The sequence below is a fragment of the Labeo rohita genome, chromosome 16, assembly GCF_022985175.1.
Source record: "Labeo rohita strain BAU-BD-2019 chromosome 16, IGBB_LRoh.1.0, whole genome shotgun sequence".
NCBI lineage: Eukaryota > Metazoa > Chordata > Actinopteri > Cypriniformes > Cyprinidae > Labeo > Labeo rohita.
The window spans coordinates 7,566,218-7,585,418 of record NC_066884.1 but is presented as its reverse complement, the minus strand read 5'-3'; the positions used below and the strand labels follow the sequence as shown (position 1 = coordinate 7,585,418).

Sequence of the window (19,201 nt, the reverse complement as noted above, 5' to 3'; positions counted from 1 at the left end):
ATATTGGTTAGTCAGTATTAAAGAAGGATTAGATCACGCAGTAAAGTGTAAAAACAATCGTCAGGTGGTTGGCGCCTTCTGTAGTCATTTGTTATAATACGTAATGTACCTTACCTTTATTGTTTATATGTATTTTAACAGTTTTGTTCAATAAAACTTGCTTTTGATACTTTATTTGAACGAATTATTATTGCCTCATTGCTATTATATATGTATTTTAAGTAATTTTAAAGGCTTTTGTTTACTTAGGTCTATTAAAAAAATAATTATCCGATTACTTGATTAATCGTTAGAATAATCTACCAATTACTCGAATTACCTAAATAATTGTTAGTGACAGCCCTACTATTTAATACTGTTAATTAAAATAAAGCTGACATTAAATATAGATATTAGATTACCTAAAAATATTAGATAAAGGGATAGTTCACCCAAAAATTAAAATTCTGTCATTAATTACTCACCCATGTCATTCCAAACCTGTAAGACTTTTGACAATGTCCTTACTACCTTACTGGGCCTTGAATGTGTCAGCTGCGTTGCTGGTTATGCAGGGTCAGAAAGCTCTCAGATTTAATCAAAAATATCTTAATTTGTGCTCTGAAGATGAACAAAGGTCTTAAGGGTTTGGAACAACGTGAGGGTGAGTAATTAATGACAAAATTTTCATTTTTGGGTGAACTATCCCTTTAAATTTAAACAAAAATTAGTTGCATAATAATACTAATAATACAAATAATACTAATAAAATACTACACTCTCAATAAAAAAGAAAGCAGCACCCTTTTAAAAGGTACTAATATGAACACCTTTAAGGTAATAATATGTACCTTTAAGGTCCTAATACACACTATTAGGCATAAAAGATGTCCGTTTTAAAAGGTACCACCCTAGTGACAGCTTTTTTACCTTTTTTCCTTTTTCTTCAACGTGGAAGTAAGCCTATGGGTGAGACTTCTAGTTCATTATCCACAATAGGGAAATAATGAGAATAACAATGTGCAGTAAATGGTAAAACTGTTTGCACTACAAACCAGTGTGTTCATAATTAAAATACTTTAAAGTAATATGGTAAGACACACCAATTTGCAATATCAAGCTGCAAATTGAGCTGTTGTGTACAGCTAAAAATAGCTGGACGCGGATGAGACTGAAAGCCAGACCCATAAAATTTACAAATGGCCGCATCCACTCTTACAGGAAGAAAAAGGTGGACAGAATCAAATAATACAAAACAAAAAGCAGAACTACAGCATTTTTTGATTAAGTAATAAAGTAGTAGTAAGAATTTAAGTATTAAATCCTTACACAAAACACATTGATATTTACAATAGTTATGAGTTACGCTCAAGTTAAATAAGGGATTAGCTATGGTTACCTGCTTGTACAGACATAATAGATCTGCTCCTGACTGGTGATGTATGAATGGGACAATTTGAGAGTTACACCTGTTAGTAAAAGCAGGTAGTGAAAACACTTACTGTGTGAATGCAGCCTTATGGTCAGAAAACATCAGGAAACCTGTAATTTAATACCAAAACTTGTTGAAAATCATGCAGCATTTTAACACAGCAACACAACAAGCCAAAGACTGTATGGAAACGTAATATATTTTAACTATATAAATAGAACTGCGGCTTTATTGTGGAGGGAAACAGAGGGGTTTTCAGCAAGGGTTCTCCATCAGCATCTCTGTCCATGTAAAACACTGACCCCCACAATCACAGATCAGACCTAGGGAAAATTGGCTACTGTTACCTGGCGTTCCAGCGTCCCCGTCGCCTGCACAGGCCCCTCTTTGTGCGACTCTGACTAAGAAACCTGAAGCGTGGGAAACTCGACTCTCGTTCAGAGACTGTGAGGCCTCCATCTGCGTCTCCTCCATCGTCCAGTAGCCCCGGCGTCAGCGCTCACAATGCCCTGCCTACATTCGAACAATAACGGGAGCCAGGAGAGAAAGACTTAAATTCTGAATCCAACCCTCATTGAGGCCTCCAGGGCTGAATGCATCCGAGCAGCAGGTTTTGGTGGACAGCTGATCAGAGCACAGAGTGATTAGCTGAACGGAGCTAAACGGAGGGGTTTGTTAGAGCTCTGGCATTTATATTAATAACAAGCTGGATGATTCACAGTGATGATATAAACAAAATTATCTAAATCACCCAAAACAGCCCAACCCGAATGGAGGTGCAACTATTCATCAAAAAGAAAAAAGAGATGATATTCATTATGAAATTCATGCTACGCAAGACCTCAAAAAGGTTGAAAGGATGAAAAACAACATTTTCCAGAAAGGAAAAAAAAAATAAACAAAAATCTAAAGAAAATTTAAAAGAAAAATGTAAATTTTAAATTTAATTTAAATTTAAATAAAATAAAACTGTAACAAGGTTAAACACAAGGTTAAATAACACCAAAAACAATATTTTACATTATATATAGTTTAGGAACAAGAAAGTAAAAAAAAAATTGTTCTGAAAACACAAAAAAACAACAACAAAGTAAATAAAAATAAGACAAAATATACACAAAAATATTAACTAAATTTATAAAAGAATATAAAAATATATAACATTTAAATAAATGTATCAAAATAAAAAAATGAAATAAATAAAACCAATAATATGAATACATAATAAAAAAATAATAGTAATAAAAGTTGATAGAAAGGCAATAAAAAGGTACCTAACGTGATTACTTTTGACATAAGAAGTTATTATAATGCTGACAGATGTTATGCATGCACTTCATTGTAATCTAATCCTAACTGACTCTTGTTTTAACAGGATGTCAGAGAAAAACCTCCGAAAAACCGGACAGGAATGTACGTGGTGAACAAATGATGGACACAGGTATAGTAAAACACATAAAACACACAGTGAGCATGACAGCCTTCTGTAAAACACTGTAGAGCTCAAATTCACACTTTAACCCCATCATTCAGGTTCTCTGACCCCAACATTGTCCCTCCTTCGGCGTAAAGAACGCGGCCTGAGAAAAACCTTATGTTGGATGAATAGCTGTCATACAACCGGCACTGCACTGCAGGATGCTGAGCGGACAGGGAAATGATTTTACATGCCATTACTATCAATTTAGAATTTATTTTCCTACAATATACCTTTGCACAAAGTAATTTGTTACTATTAAAAATGGTCTGAATGATGACAGTAATGATGTATTAACAGTGATTTAGTGAAATTAAAAAGAGATTTTGAAAAAGGTATTGGGGTGACTTTTTTTTGGACAAAAGAATCAGATTTTAATTTTAATAAGGGAACAAACTTTTATTTAGTGCCAAGTTGTACCACTGTTCAAAAAGCAGGAGTTTTAACAAGTTGGGTAACAAACAGAATGAAATAAACCGAACAGAACTAGACAGATCTGTCACTTCAGGTCAAATTCTTTTTAAAAGCAAAGAGGGCAAAAAATGTGCCAGGAATTAACTTAATTGAGAAATCAAGATATGGAGTATTTGAACAACAAGACCATAATTGTGTCACAGGAAGTGTGAGGCAAGTGAAATTCTGCTGATTATCTAAGTGGTCAAATGTAATCTGTGATGAAATGTCATTTTTCCCATATTTTCGTCTCTGCTGTTTAAACTGACCCTGAAATCATACACACAAACTGTTCAAGAAATATCCAATTAATAGGTGTATTTATCATGATTAATTTATTCTGCATATAGAAGTGTCTGATCATTGGGGGGTTACTGAAACTACTTGAATATTATGTTGGTCATGTCACAGGAAAAATTATTGGTTTACCTTTAAAACAAAGCATTTGTAGTTGTGTGCAGAACAACTTTAATTTGCCTAAGTTTTTACCATCCTCTTGTAGTTGACCGAGACTTTCGGTTGTAATTAATAAAATGTTAAAAATGTTGAATGTTTACAAGAGTTAAAGGGACAGTTCACCCCAAAATGAAAACTCTGTCATTAATTACTTCATTAATTACTCACCCTCATGTCGTTCCAAACCCAAAAGACCCGTTTAGACCTGTTTTATCCTTATAGCTTCATAACATTACAGATGAACCACTGATGTCACATGGACTATTTTATTGATGTCCTTACTACCTTTCATGGAACTTGAACGTGTCAGTTGCGTTGCTGTCTATGCAGGGTCAGAAAGCTCTTGGATTTCATCAAAAATATCTTAATTTGTATTTCAAAGATGAACAAAGGTCTTACAGGTTTGGAACGACATGAGGGTGAGTAATTAATGACAGAATTTTCATTTTTGCCTGAGCTATCCCTTTAAATAAACATTCTGATAATTGTAAAATCATATTCTGATCTCAGTCAAAACAGGCTGTTTTGACAACATTTTGATTTGAATGTTGTGCCCAAGTAACATGCCGTGCTGAAATAGCTCCAGTCCAACAGGTGGCGGTGTTTTCCTCAAGGCACTGGTTAAATGGTAACGTACATAAACAGAAGCAGGAAGAGAGGAGTCGTCAGCCCATCTCAGCGTGAGGCTCCAGCATTTTCAACCATAGTTCTAAGGCAAATTTGGTTCCAGTGCTGACACGTTCAATGTCCTCGCCGTGATCCGGGGCTCGGTTACAAAGGACAGAAACAGGCAGCGAGACCTCGCTCAGCTCACCTTGTGGAGACACCTCCGTCACACTGAGGACACACAAAAAGACAGACACTCAAAACCAGGGGTCACCAAACTTGTTCCTTGAGGGCCGATGTCCTGCAGAGTTTACCTCCAACTTTCCTCAACACACCTGCCTGGAAGATTCAAGTATACCTAGTAAGACCTTTATTAGCTGGTTCAGGTGTGTTTGATTAGGGTTGGAGCTAAACTCTGCAGGGACACTGGCCCTCCAGGACCGGGTGTGGTGACAACTGCTCAAAACAACAGAATGATTACTTAAAGGAATGGTTCACCCAAAAACTAAAATTTGCTGAAAATGTATAGGCCATCCAAGATCATCTACATCAGAATAGGTTCGGAGAAATTGAGATTTGCATCATTTGCTCACCAACAGCGTTGGGGGTAACACATTACAAGCAGCGTGAGTTATGAAATCAGATTACTTTTTTCAAGTAACCTATTCTAAAATCAGGAGTAAGATACTACTTTAGTTTTAGAATAAATGCGAACATGCATTAATTAATCTCATTAATTAAAAAAAACAAACAGATTCAGTTTTCCTCAAAATAAATAAAAACAGTGAAATGCAACTCAGTATATGACGCAAACGTGCAATAATTAAATATGCTAAATAATGCAAATATCCTTTATGAATTTAATCCCATTTTATTTAACAGTATCTTTGCTGCTGACCTTAAATGATCCAATTCAATCATAGCAGTAAGCAAAACATTACTCAAGATAAACTAACATTTGTTCTTCTTCTTTTTTGTATTGCTGAAGAGTGTTGAACTTTCCTCTCCTGTGTTCTGCTGTACAGACAAGAATTCACATTTTCTTCAGCCTGTGGCTTTTGGTGTGAAAGTCAAAAATATAACTTTTTATAATAAAGTAACATAACATTACTTTGCATAAAAAGTAACTAAGTAACGTAATTAGTTTCTTTTTAGAAAGAAACTTAATATTGCAATGCATTACTTTTAAAAGTAACTTTTCCCAACACTGCTCACCAACGGATCCTCTGCAGTGAATGGGTGCAGTCAGAATGGGAGCCCAAACAGCTGATAAAAACATCACAATAATCCATAAGCAATCCAGTCCAATTAATGTCTTGTGAAGTAAAAATCTGCGAGTTTGTAAGAAGCAAATTCATCAATGACACGTTTAACTTTAAACTGTTGCTTCCAGCTAAAAGTCCTCCATCTGTAATCTATAGCCGTAATCTTGCTATCTCCAGTAAAAAAACTGGTCTCATCTGAATTAGGAACGAAATATGCACAGACCAAGCACTGTTTACAAGTGAAAACAGTCCAAAACTGTTCGGAAACAAATATGTTGGTAGATTTTTGATTTGAGAGGAGAAACTATTATTATGGATTATGGACGTGCATTTTGTCCTGAATTGATGGTTTAGAGTAAAAATGTCTTAATGATGGATTTGTTTCTTACAAACAAACAGCGTTTCGCTTCACAAGACATAAATTAATGGACTTAACTTGTGGATTATTGCGATGTTTTTATCAGCTGTTTGGACTCTCATTCTGACGGCACCCATTCACTGCAGAGTATCCATTGGTGGAAGTGATGTAATGTTAAATTTCTCCAAACTTGTTTTGATGAAGAAACAAACTCAACTACATATCAGATGGCCTAAGGGCGAGTCAACTTTTTAGCAAATTTCTTAGGTGAACTATTGCTTTAATAGAGATTAATGGTGCTCTCCGTACCTGATGGTCTGTGGCAGGTCAGATGGTATTTGGACAGAATCATTCTCACCGTCTACAGCAGATACCACAACTTTTACCAGACTTGCATCAACCCACACACACGCACTGACTTCAGCAGGATCAGGGCGCAAACAAGCCTGAGAAAAGAGGAGAGAGATCTAATGGAGCACATGGACTTTAAATCAGCAACATATTTTGTCGTTTTTATGTGTGGATGACTTAAAGTTGTACCTGTAGCTGCAGATGTGATAGAGAGCTCTTCAGAAGCATGTATGTCACGACATGATGTCTCTTAGGCAGTCCTATGGACAACATGGGTGGATACACAGACTGGACAGGGAATACATAATACATAAAATGAAATATGCTACTGTTAAAAACATTCCATTTTTTTTTTTACTATTTTAAATAATTGTTTTTTATTTGAATATATTTTAAAATGTAATTTATTCTTGTGATCAAAGCAAAATTTTCAGCATCATTACTCCAGTTACATGTTCAGAAATCATTCTCACATGCTGATTTGCTGTACAAGAAACATTTTAAATTAATATTTTTATCAATTTTAAAAACAGTTGACTACATTTTTTCAGGATTATTTGATGAATAGAAAGTGTCTGAAATAAAAAGCTTTTGTAACATTATACACTATATTATTCAAAAGCTTGGAATTAGTATAATTTTTGAGGGGGCAGGGGGAAGAAATTATAGAAATAAATACTTTTATCTAGCAAGGATGCTTTAAACTGATCAAAAGTGATGATAAAGACATTTATAACATTACAAAACATTTATGTTTCAGATAAATGCTGTTCTTCTGAACTTACTATTCACAAAGAAACCTGAAAAAAAATTCTACTTAGCTGTTTTCAACGTAATAATAATGTTTTTTGAGCAGCAAACCAGAATATTAGAATGATTTCTGAAGGCTCGTGTGACACGAGTAATGATGCAAAAAATTCAGCTTTTAAATCACAGGAATAAACTATATTTTAAAATATATTCAAATAGAAACAGTTATTTTAAAAAGTAAAAATATTTCAAAATGTTACTGTGTTTGCTGTACTCTGGATCAAATAAATGCAGCCTTGTTGAGAGTAAAAGATTTCTTTCTGACCCCAAACTTTTGGACGTTAGTGTATTTTTAGATTTTGCTGTCATTTACTCATTCTCACGTCATTCCAACTTTGTATTATTTTTTTTATTTCATAAAACACAAAATGAGATGCAGTCACCTGTAATCGCCTTTTCAATACAGTCAAAGTGAATGAATATTCTTACTGCCAAAAGGTTGATTATAAGCAACCGAAACTGATAATATTTGAGAGTTATGGCAGAGATGAAGATTATTATTAAACGAGGATGTATAGTGTTTCAGTCTGCTCCTCACATTCATTTAGTGTGTGGCTTAAAAAACAAAAAACACAATTTGTTGAGTCAGCTTAAAATAATTTGTTATCCTGTTACCTTAAAATTTTAAGCTCAGTCAACTCAAATACGTTTAGTCAACTTGAAATGTTAAGTTGTACTAAGTAACAACTTAGATATTTGTGTTTGTTCAACTTAACAAATGGCTAAGTAACGCAGCTGCCTTCAAATTTTAAGTTGAATCAACTCAAATATCTAAGTTGTCACTTAGCATAACTTATTTCAAGTTGAATAAACTTTTTTTGAGTTGACTGAACTTAAAATTTTAAGGCAGCAGGATAACAAATTATTTTAAGTTGACTCAACAAATTGTTTTTTTTTTACAGTGTACTTGTATCTCTATAAAACTTTTTTTCCCAGGTATGGAAAAGAACAGTCTGGATGTTCTGCCTACATCTTTTGTATTCAAGGAAAAAATTAAATAAGACAGAGTTGGAACAACATGGTGATGAGGACATGATGACAACATCAATGGATGAACGTCTGATAGATATTTGTTTCATGAACATTTAGGTAAACCATCTAGATTAGCTTGATTAGATTTACATCTTGAGCCAACAGTTTAATGTCAATGATTAAAACTCTGAGATGGACAACAGATGTGTGCAGCGCACGGCTGTTCCAGGTTACACAATTACGGTTTACAAACAATCGGCCTTGATCTGTCAAATTCAGAGTGCAGTCAGTGGCCCCTCTGGACTTTGGTTGCAGGTCTCATGAAAACACTGTCATAAACACACACCTCCCACAGGCCGAGCAGCTGAGAGGAGATCTCGTCAGGGCTCAGTATCAGACCGGTCTCCTCCTTCAGCTCCCTGAGTCCTGCATCCAACAGCTAGTTTTAGACACAAACAGAAATCAATGAGTCATGGTACTATTCATTTATTCATTCAGAATATTATTTTACTTGTTTAATATACAAATTATATGTGACCCCAAAACACAAAACCAGTCATAAATAGCAGAGGTATTGCTAAAAATACAATGTATGGGTCAAAATTATCGATTTTTCTTTTATGCCAAGTAAAGATCACATTATATGAAGGTATTTTGTAAATATATCAAAACTTAATTTTTGATTAGTAATATGCATTGCTAAGAACTTCATTTGGACAACTTTAAAGGTGATATTTTTTCAATATTTAGATTTTTTTGCACCCTCAGATTCCAGATTTTTAAATAGTTGTATCTCAGCCAAATATCGTTCTATCGTAATACATCAATGGAAAGCTTATTTATTCAGCTTTCAGATTATGTTTAAATCTCAATTTCAAAAAAATTGACCCTTACGATATATTTTGTGGTCCAGGGTCAAATATTACGAAGAATTACCTATAAAATAAAATAATAATAACATTTATTTTTACAAGTTATTCTAAATAATACAAAATAAGAAGTAATCATTTTTGAAGGAAATTAATGCTTTTTATTCAGTAAAGATCAATTCAGTTCAATTTGAAAATCATTTCAAATAAATGCTGTTCTTTTGAACTTTTTTTTTTTTATCGTCAGTTGACAAAAATATTAAGCAGCACAACTGTTTTCAACATCGATAATAATAAGAAATGTTTATTAAGTATCAAATCAGCATATTAAAACCATTTTTGAAGGATCATGTGACACTAAAGACTAGAGTAATGATGCTGAAAATTTAGCTTAGCGTCACAGGGATAAATTACTTTTCTTTAATTATATTAATTAATTATATTAAAATAGAAAACAATTATATTAAATTGTAATAATATTTCACAGTATTGCTGTTTTTACTGTATTTTTAATCAAATAAATGCAGCCTTGGTGAACATAAGAGACCTTTTTCTAAACAAAAATAAAAAAAATAAACAATAAATAAATAATTTAAAATCATTTTTTTTAATTTAAACTTTTGAATAATTGTGTGTGTCTATAGATATCTAGTTTTAGGATTTTAAACAAATACAAACAGAAGATAAAAATGAAGAGCAAATATTTACATTTTTTCACAATATCTAGGTCAAATGAGTACATTTGTGATTCGTACAAATATTATGACAAACTTGTGGAGTTCATGCAGCTCAGGGCTTTTTAAAAAATACTGGATTACTCAGTTTGCTACGCTGATAATAAAATGTAATGAAAAATAATTAGAATGCAAAACATAATACATTAAACATAATATTTATCATGTAGTCTCAGACACTGGACCCCATTGGACCCCATAAAAAAAATCTATCAACCACACACTAATCCTTTTTAATTTATTTTAAATTAACTTGAGAGCATTTCTTAATGACTGACTGATTAATTGACTAACTGACACGGTTTATGTAACGCAGCATGTACCTTTTCATCCAGCTCCACATGGCCACCTGAACAAACAAATTACATCCATTAGTCCTGAACCGCACAGTATTTTCTCACACACATGCTGGCCACATTTCCGTGACTGTTTTAACTTTAGCTGATAACATCGCAGTTACTGATGAAAAGTAAGATTTGACACTGAATAGAGAAAGAAACTATTTAAAATAACCGTTTCAAATTGTGGTGCTCAGAACCAGACAAAACTAACCAAAATGACCTTACTCATCTGTAAACCATAAACGTGTGCACACGCATATGTGAATGAGGATCTGAGGAATCATTAGGGTCGGTGTGGAATGACACACTCACCGGGCGGAACCCAAACATTGGGGAAGATCCGGAGGCTGGAGGCGCGACGCGTTAGCAACAGCCTCTGATTGGCCGACTGCAGCAGCACAGCCACGCCCACGTCTACCCCACGGCTGAGGGTGTCTTGGGGCAGAGAGTCTGCCTCTGAGTGAGACAGGTATTTGATGGGGCAAAATGACGCCCTCTAGGGTTAGACAGTGAGTTTGATTCACAAATAAAAAACTACTGGATTTAAGGGAGTTAATGAACAAAACTCTAATGGCTGAAAGGTAACTCTCACCTTCAGAGGAACTCCTCCATCACACAGCCGGTCACACACAATAAATCTGTTATTCTCCAAAGAACAGCTCACAGTTGCCTGATCCTCAACACTCCCGACAAAGTGTCCAGTTATGCTCTGGAGAAAAAAATAAAAATAAAAAAAAATACATATATGTGACCCTGGACCACAAAACCAGTCATAAGATATCATAGATATAGATATAATATCATATAAATTGATATAACATCAATTTTTTGAGATTTGAGATTAAAATGTATATAAAGTTGGATAAACAAGCTTTCCATTGGTATAAGGTTTTTAAGATATGTCAATATTTGGCCGAGATACAACTCTTTGAAAATCTGGAATCTGAGCAAAAAAAATAAAAAATAAAAATATTGAGAAAATCACCTTTAAAGTTGTCCAAATAAAGTTCTTAGCAATGCATATTACTAATCAAAAATTAAGTTTTAATATATTTACGGTAAGAAATTTTCAAAATATTTTCATGGAACATGATCTTTAATTAATATACTAATTATTTTTGGCATAAAAGAAAAAATTATAATTTACACCCAAACAATGTATTGTTGGCTACTGCTAAAAAAATACCCATGTTACTTATGGTTTTGTGGTCAAGGGTCACATATATGTTTACCAAGCTAAATAAGCGCGTACTCCTTTGACAATTGTAATTATAATACAGCCTGACTATATACCATATCAAAATCTATATATTTAAATATATATTTAAAATTTGAAGTTATAATATAAAAACTTATATTCTAAAAAAAAAAAGCTTTTCAAGTGAAAATGTCAAAATTATAAATTTGCAGCCAAGTAAACCCACACAATTATATTTGTATGTATATATATATATATATATATATATTTTATTTACTATATACACACTACGAGTCAAAGACTATCCTGCTAATCTTTGTTCCAAGGTATAGCAAAAACAGTAGTTATACTAATTTAAATATATTTTAAAATGTAATTTATTTCCGTGACTTCTAAGCTGAATTTTTAGCATCATTACTCCATTTCCTCATTCCATTTCCTTCAGAAATCATTGTAACATTTTGATTTGTTGAAAAAAATAAATAAATAAATAAAAATTATATATATATATATATATATATATATATATATATATATATATATATATATATATATATATATATAATTAGGCTATAATTTTTTAAAAATATATTATTTTTATTATTTGAGATTTGAGCTCAGCTGACCTGCACGAATCTTGCGCACTGCGGAGCGGCGTTTTCCTTCGACAGATGAACCAGAATCTTTCGGACCTTCTCCATACTGTATGACATGATAACATATGATAGTTCACTTTTACCTAATTTTTGGATACATTTTACTATAAAACAAAATATTCATATTGAATTACATACAGTACTCATCAGGGTGAATCCCTTAACTATCCAGGAAATCGTCAGAGCCTATGAATGAACGTTTACAGCTGAAAGAAACTCAAACTGTCCAGACTCTGAACCCAAACCCGAGACCATAACAAACACCATCCAAACCGAAACTCATGAAAATGGATACTGATCTTTCAAAATATAAGTCCCTTTATGCTGCTGTACGGCTCATCTCATGAATATTAAATAGAAACGTTTCCGCAAATCAGGAAAACCTACTGAGCTGACGTAATGCAACGTAATACATAGTCATATAGCTCTTTTGATGTTTTAGAATAAAAGTCTGCTTATATAACCTTGTTTTTTTATTATTCAAATGTAAAACTGATTTCAAAAATGACTTTATTTAAGGAATTTACAATAAAAATACAATTAGATTAGAGTTTTATTTATATACAATTAGTGTTCATATTAATATCTACTGATTTAATTGTTTGTGCACTGTGAAAAATAAAGCGATGACAGACTCTGATAGTGTATTAAATCAAATTTATTTGAAATGTCATTCAATCAAATACAAACACAAACACAGCCATATTACTACATACTACATGTTTTCATTTTACTACACGTCAAGAGTTCACCGAGAACAGGCACAATGTAAATCTCACATGCTGTCATAAAGACAAAGATCTACAGACACAAAACAGACGACACATGCTTCCACAAGAGGATTTTACATCACCAAAGTCGAGCCCTTGACTGAGGGTTCAACCTCTGACCTTTAGTCATTAGGGTGTCCATGATTTTGGTCACAAGTGGTGGCACTTACAGAGTTGGCAGTCATCATAGCTTTCCTGAAGAATCAGTACGGATAAAACGAGATGACAAAAAAGCCAAGCGGTGCTATTTAGTTATTCATTGGTGTTTAAATTCACATTACTCTGCTTTAGAGGAGTTTCACTGAACATGGGCCACATTTATCACGGCTTTTATTTAAAGTTTTTTTTTTCGTAAGCATATATATAAAATAATTTGGCTTGCTTACAGTGTTGTTATATTTTGTTTCAAGAGCTTTTATTTTCAAATTGCAATTCCAATGAACAAATACCAACTTGATAAATGTAGCCCCATATGTCCTCATGTGGTTAAAAACAAACATGTTGACCGATATAAAGATTCATGCAAAAGGTGGTACAAAATGCTATGAAACAAGACAGAATCACAGAACCTTCTTACCGTTCACATTCACCATAATTCCTGTTTCTGCTACGTACCTAATTTCACATATCCTAAGAACGATAAACACACTTAGCCCTCTAACATACGATAACACTGGATCGATAACACTGGATCTGCTCTAGATTTCTGGGTAGACATTTGATTAGATTTACATGCTAAGAAGCTTCAGTTTGTAAGAGAGTGAAAATTAATGAAATACGAATAACTACTCAGTTGGGCATTCGAAATTACAGCAGTCCTACAGCCTGTGAGAGCAACAGCCAAGCAAAAAACGAGATTTTATCCATTTTATTTTCAAAAAACTATTTACAAGTTCACAAAAGAGTTTTTTTTCTGTAGTTGTGGTTGTTTACCTGTGAGTGGTTTGTAGGTGAAACAGTCCTCTTTTGTAGTTGGTGTAAAACTGTGCTAAAACTGTGCCCTTCTGCTCTGAACGGCTCTTATTTTGTCAGTTTCCAGCATGGATCATGTTCTGGGTCTGAGCACCAACACCGTAATGTTGGTTTGCTGTTGAGTGAGGGATGGGCGTCAGCTCCTGAGGGGAAAAACAGTGAATTGAACTACCAGTTTCATTACAAATTTCCCTTAAAGTCCCCATGAAATCAAAATTGAATTTTTTGGCTTTTAGAATGAATATGGTAGCCTTAAGGTTATCTATAGGCTAGTGAGCAATGACAAAATTCATGTTTAGAAGATGTATGCATTTAAAACTTACAGTCTTTAACTTCCACCAATATGGATTAACGATTTTGATGACATCACCCTGCACTTCAGCATCTCATCAAACTTTCTGTCCAATCAAATGCTTTCTAGAATCCGAAAAGTCCCACCCCCTACACTCTAAATAGACACTGAAGCTGTGGCTGAAATCTGTCACTTGTTCACAGAGTTAGTATTTTCTGTATGCTGAATGGCATGTAGTGCACTATATAGGGGATAGGGAATGATTTAGTGTAAATATGTGTGATGTGAACCGCCGCACAGCGCACACAGCCTCCTTGCTCCGGTCCAGAGAGATGACAGCATGGAGTGGATCATACGTGCAAGTCGATGCAGACCACAAAACGTATCGGACCCATTTGAATGCTATATTTTATAGCGATAAATATACCGCCTTGACTTTCTGCTTCAGTTGAACTTACGTCAACACATGGAATAATGCTGTGTGTTTCAAAGCACTTCAGTGGATCTTTAAAACATTAATAGATATCTTAAACAGAACATAATTAAAGCAGACTTGTAATACCTACCTTTATGGCACTAACAGAAAGGGCGTAGACCCCAAAAAGAGAGACAGCCAAACCAATGACACATGCAAGCACCAGGAAACCGATCAGTGTCACCAAGATCCCATTCACTAAGAACTGAAACACAAAACACAAATACAACAGAATATTCCAGCAGCACTGTTCTATGACAAAAACTGTTCTATGATAAAAACACCCCAGTTTTTACAGTTGAGGTCAAAAGTTTACATACACCTTGTAGAATCTGCAAAATGTCAATTATTTTACCAAAATAAGAGGGGTCATACAAAATGCATGTTACTTTTTGTTTAGTACTGACCTGAATAAGATATTTCACATAAAAGACGTTTACACATATTCCAAAAGAGAAAATAATAGTTGAATATATAAAAATGACCCCGTTCAAAAGATTAAATATGCTTGATTCTTAATACTGTGTTCTTACCTGAATGATCATTCCGGTCCCACAAATTCATTTTTGTGAATTTGAACCTTTCCCAATAATGACTGTATGATTTTGAGATCTAGATTTTCACACTGAGGAGAACTGAGGGACTCATATGCAACTATTACAGAAGGTTCAAATGCTCACTGATGCTTCAGAAGGAAAAACAATGCATTAAGAGCCAGGGGGTGAAAACTTTTGAACAGAATGGTGTGTACATTTCTCTTATTTTGCCTAAATATCATAATTTTTCATTTAGTACTGCCCTTTAGAAGCTACAGAAGATACTTACATTTTTTCCAAACGACAAAATAAATTTAAATTTACCCTGATCTTCAAATTCAAAAAGATTTCACCCCCCACTTAATGCATTGTATTTCCTTCTGTAACATCAGCGAGTGTTTGAACCTTCTGTAATAGTTGCATATGAGTCCCTCAGTTGTCCTCAGTGTGAAAAGATAGATCTTAAAATCATACAGTCATTGTCTAAAAAAGGTTCAAATGCACAAAAATGATGAAAAACCAAAGAATTTGTGGGACCTGAAGGATTTTTCTGAAGAACAGCAGGCAGTTTAATTGTTCAGGACAAACAAGGGACTCATGAACAACTATCACTAAACAAAAAAACACAGCTGTGGATCATACAGGTAACAATACAGTATTAAGAATCAATGGTATGTAAACTTTTGAACAGGGTCATTTTTATAAATTCAGCTATTATTTTCTCTTGTGGACTACATGTAAAATTCTTTTATATAAAATATCTTATTCAGGTCAGTACTAAATAAAAAAAAATCATGCATTTTTTATGATCCCTCTTATTTTGGTAAAATAATCAAAATTTTGCAGATTCTGCAAGGTGTATATAAACTTTTGACCTCAACTGTACATGGTAAATCACAATGATATGCAAATAATCACACAAAATACAATATGAATATCCACAGAGAGAGAAGATGGAAAATGTTATACTTCAATTCATCATATTCCAAATCTAATTTAGTGATAGACTTTGATATTTGGCCATTTGCTTTATGCAAAAATTCTTTTCTTTTTTTAAACATTTTTTTTGTAAAGAAAACAGAGTATATCTATAAATTTAGTTTGCTATATTTATATTGCATTCACGTATTCACTTATATACATCATATATAAAAATATATATATATATATATATATATATATATAGTGTTTTAGCTTTTATAACTTTCAGTTTATATATTTTTATTTTAGTTTGAGTTTTAATCATTTTCTTATGTGATTTTGTCTTTTGCTTATGTGATTAACTGTATTTTAGTTAGTTGCAGCATTTCTAATTTTCTAGGTTTAGGTTTATCATTTCTAATTTTCATTTAAGGTTTTACAAGTTTTTTGTCTAATATTTATTTTTGAAATGTATATTTTATATTATTATATTATTTTAATTAATTTAAATAATACAACTAAACATAAATAATTTAACAAATAATTTTACAATTACAGTTACAATTTAATTATATAGCAAAAATTATTATTTAATGGTAATTAAATGTACTCTTTAGTTATTGATATCATGTCACTGAAAAACCCATATTGGTCAACCACTAAAGCAACTGTGCACCAAAAAGCAAAGTTATTCTAAATGAATAAATACTTATGAGTTTTCTCCTAAAACACTAAGAAATTTGCATTAAATCAGTCTAAAACTAGAGGAAAAAATTAGATTAGATTCATCTTGGACTGAATTACAGTTTGAATGCAGCTTAGAGTCTCAAGACGTGTTTACAGTTTTCCCACTGCATCGTAAAGCTTGTAATGTGACTCACCTCTTTATGTCCCCCTTTCTCTCCTTCTCCACAGCAAGCCCAAACAGAGTGAAGTGGGTCACAACACCACTGAAACAAGCAGGACAGAGCCTGGAGTCACATCTCTCTTTCTACTCACACACACTCAACCACAGTCTGCCGTCTGACAGAGACCGACGTTCAGATCAATGTACAACTTCCTGATTCCTACTCTCAAAATAATCTGCTTTTCTGTTCCACGTCCAGGACAGGCAGAAATAAAATAGGTTTCACAATTCAACTGAAATCATTGTTTGGCAATGAACAAAGCAAGCGGGCTGGTTGAAGTATAACATTTTCCCATTTTTTAACAGCTCAAGACATTTTTGTGTTATTTCTAATAACTGAGTATGAAATCGGTTATCTAAAATCTTCAGTCACTTGTGGGAATGAAGGTGTCTTGGTTCGAGGATGAGCAGGATGGGCGTCTCTGTTTGTTTACCTCTGTGTCCCTGTAGTAGTACGACTCTCCTCTGAATGGAATGTGTCTGGCCATGAGCCCAAATCCAACAATATCAAATGCTGCTGTTAGTAACTGCAGAACAATGGTTGTCAGCACCTGTGACAAACGAACAGACATGTATTTCAACAATAAATACAATTGTCATTTCCAATCTTCCAACAGTGTTTTCACGATGTGTCATCAATCGGCCATATTGGCGCACTGAACATATGAACCGTATGAAATTTGCATATTTTGCTGATTATTGCTGCTGAAAATGTTCAATTATTGTCATGTTTTCGGCTGTATTAATCGGTCAGACCAGGAAAAAGATTTAGAGTACTATAGACTGCCAAAAGTTATAATAAATGAAGGAGAAGAGTGCAAAAAACTGAGGAAGCCTTTAAATTAATAATATAAATAATATAATAAAAAATTATAAAAACTACATAGACATATTTAAAAACAAAAACAACTTCTAAAAATTAAAAAGAACACTAAAAGCTACTAAGAGTTTGAATAAAAATATAAAATATGAAAATAAAAACAGATTCAAAATATCAATAAAAAACAATAGTATCTCAATGATACTAAAATAACACAGTTACCCTAAAAAACAAAACAAACCGTGGAATGCCTGTCAAGTGATGTCTTGCAATCTAAGCTTGCGGTTCTTGGCCAAAATAATATGCAAAGAGGACCTTTGTTGTCAAAAGTTTAATTACATAAATCTGCTGTTGCTGAGACTGCACTTAATGTTGTCAATACAGGATGAGGAGATGCAAGGTCCTTTCTGATTTAAGTGAAGAGAGCAAGACTGACATGATTTGTGACACTTTCTAATTTTCAGATGATTGTATTCATACTGTACCAAACATTTAGATGGCTTCCTCCCAGTGTGCACCAGGACAACACCAGTTATGACAAGCTGTAGGAAACAGAGCCATATGTCACAAGACTGATTTTAAAATCTTAAATGTATACAAATGCATGCGTATTTGTACCTGAGCACCGTTGACGATGAGGATGATGATTTCACGCTGGATATGATAGTGTAGCTTGTACACAATAGAGCTCAAAATGACAGTAAACACCCCAATTACGATCTCAATAGCCTGAACCAAAGTACATAAAATATTACACTTGTAAACAAACTGCAGTTTCAACCAATATAATCAAGTTAGCAATAAATCAAGTTTGTTGAATTGAATTTATAATCATTTTATCTTGAGTGTAGTCTGTCAGTGTGTATGTGTGTTGCATCTCAGATATGGGTGTGTCCTTGGATGCTGGCCAGATGTCATTTATGAAATATACTACATGTTCATTCATATTAAACTATAGCCTAAATATTATCTTCTATAGGACAGCGCTGATTGAATTACTAAAAACTCATATGCAGCAAACCAACAGCATGTAAACAATGTGCTCAGACTATAAAATCAAGCGTAATGATAAAAACATCTGTAGCTAAAGATCCAGCTGCAAATTATCGACATAATAATGTGATAGTGTGCTGTAGTGAAACTCACGCCGAGTGTCTTGGGCTCTGCGCTCTTAAACGCTTTAATCTGAGACGCGTACAGCGACATCCTGATAGATCACCAATCACTCATCAATACCACACGAATCGCTGCAAACAGAGTCACGACAGCATACATCAACAAAACGCCGTAGATACGAGCCAACGCGTTGTTCATGCATATTTTGAATGATATTTTCAATGCACTCACTCTTTTGAAGTGTACTAACGTGCTCGTACGTGCTGAGGAGCGCTCGCTTACCTTTGCGCACTGGCGTTCTGCAGCAGAGTCTGAGCGCTCGGCGGCTCTCCGCAGTGTTGATGTCATGAGGGGAGGCGGCGGCTAAACAAGGAGAAAACCAGGTTGGCTCGGTCCCGACCAGAACTCACGCATCCCACCGGCCCTTATTCCAGA

The 19,201-nt window shown here is 33.8% G+C and overlaps 2 protein-coding genes across 4 annotated transcripts; both read right to left on the bottom strand.

The window, feature by feature from the left end:
• Positions 1-4,382: 4,382 nt before the first annotated feature.
• On the bottom strand, positions 4,383-12,239 carry nudt17 (nudix (nucleoside diphosphate linked moiety X)-type motif 17). The gene is made up of 9 exons (XM_051132246.1): positions 12,096-12,239; positions 11,928-12,003; positions 10,696-10,812; positions 10,416-10,599; positions 10,086-10,111; positions 8,506-8,598; positions 6,567-6,665; positions 6,336-6,472; positions 4,383-4,634 (listed from the first exon to the last, which is right to left on the bottom strand). Exons 2-9 carry the CDS (start codon positions 12,000-12,002, stop codon positions 4,463-4,465), a joined length of 903 nt encoding a protein of 300 aa, XP_050988203.1. The 5' UTR covers position 12,003; positions 12,096-12,239; the 3' UTR covers positions 4,383-4,462.
• A 358-nt stretch (positions 12,240-12,597) lies between these two features.
• On the bottom strand, positions 12,598-19,201 carry si:dkey-7j14.5 (uncharacterized protein LOC556563 homolog). Of its 3 annotated transcripts, none has more exons than XM_051132369.1 (8): positions 19,049-19,201; positions 18,797-18,897; positions 18,269-18,379; positions 18,136-18,192; positions 17,265-17,381; positions 16,805-16,873; positions 14,558-14,671; positions 12,598-13,842 (listed from the first exon to the last, which is right to left on the bottom strand). In XM_051132369.1, the coding sequence occupies exons 2-8, from the start codon at positions 18,854-18,856 to the stop codon at positions 13,756-13,758; spliced, it is 615 nt and encodes a 204-aa protein (XP_050988326.1). In that variant the 5' UTR covers positions 18,857-18,897; positions 19,049-19,201; the 3' UTR covers positions 12,598-13,755. The 3 variants fall into 3 exon arrangements, with proteins under 3 accessions (XP_050988326.1, XP_050988325.1, XP_050988327.1); XM_051132368.1 differs by having other exon boundaries at positions 18,998-19,182; XM_051132370.1 differs by lacking the exon at positions 16,805-16,873 and having other exon boundaries at positions 18,998-19,151.

Coding starts and splice junctions, on each gene's coding strand:
- nudt17 (XM_051132246.1), bottom strand. CDS start 12,002: ATGGAGAAGGTCCGAAAGATTCTGGTTCATCTGTCGAAGGAAAACGCC. Junction 6,666..8,505: donor AGCTGCTCGGCCTGTGGGAG/GTGTGTGTTTAT, acceptor TTCCCTGTCCAG/TCTGTGTATCCACCCATGTT. Junction 4,635..6,335: donor GACCTGCCACAGACCATCAG/GTACGGAGAGCA, acceptor GTGTGTCCTCAG/TGTGACGGAGGTGTCTCCAC.
- si:dkey-7j14.5 (XM_051132369.1), bottom strand. CDS start 18,856: ATGTCGCTGTACGCGTCTCAGATTAAAGCGTTTAAGAGCGCAGAGCCC. Junction 17,382..18,135: donor GGAAGCCATCTAAATGTTTG/GTACAGTATGAA, acceptor CGTTTGTCACAG/GTGCTGACAACCATTGTTCT. Junction 14,672..16,804: donor AGAAAGGGGGACATAAAGAG/GTGAGTCACATT, acceptor TTTGTGTTTCAG/TTCTTAGTGAATGGGATCTT.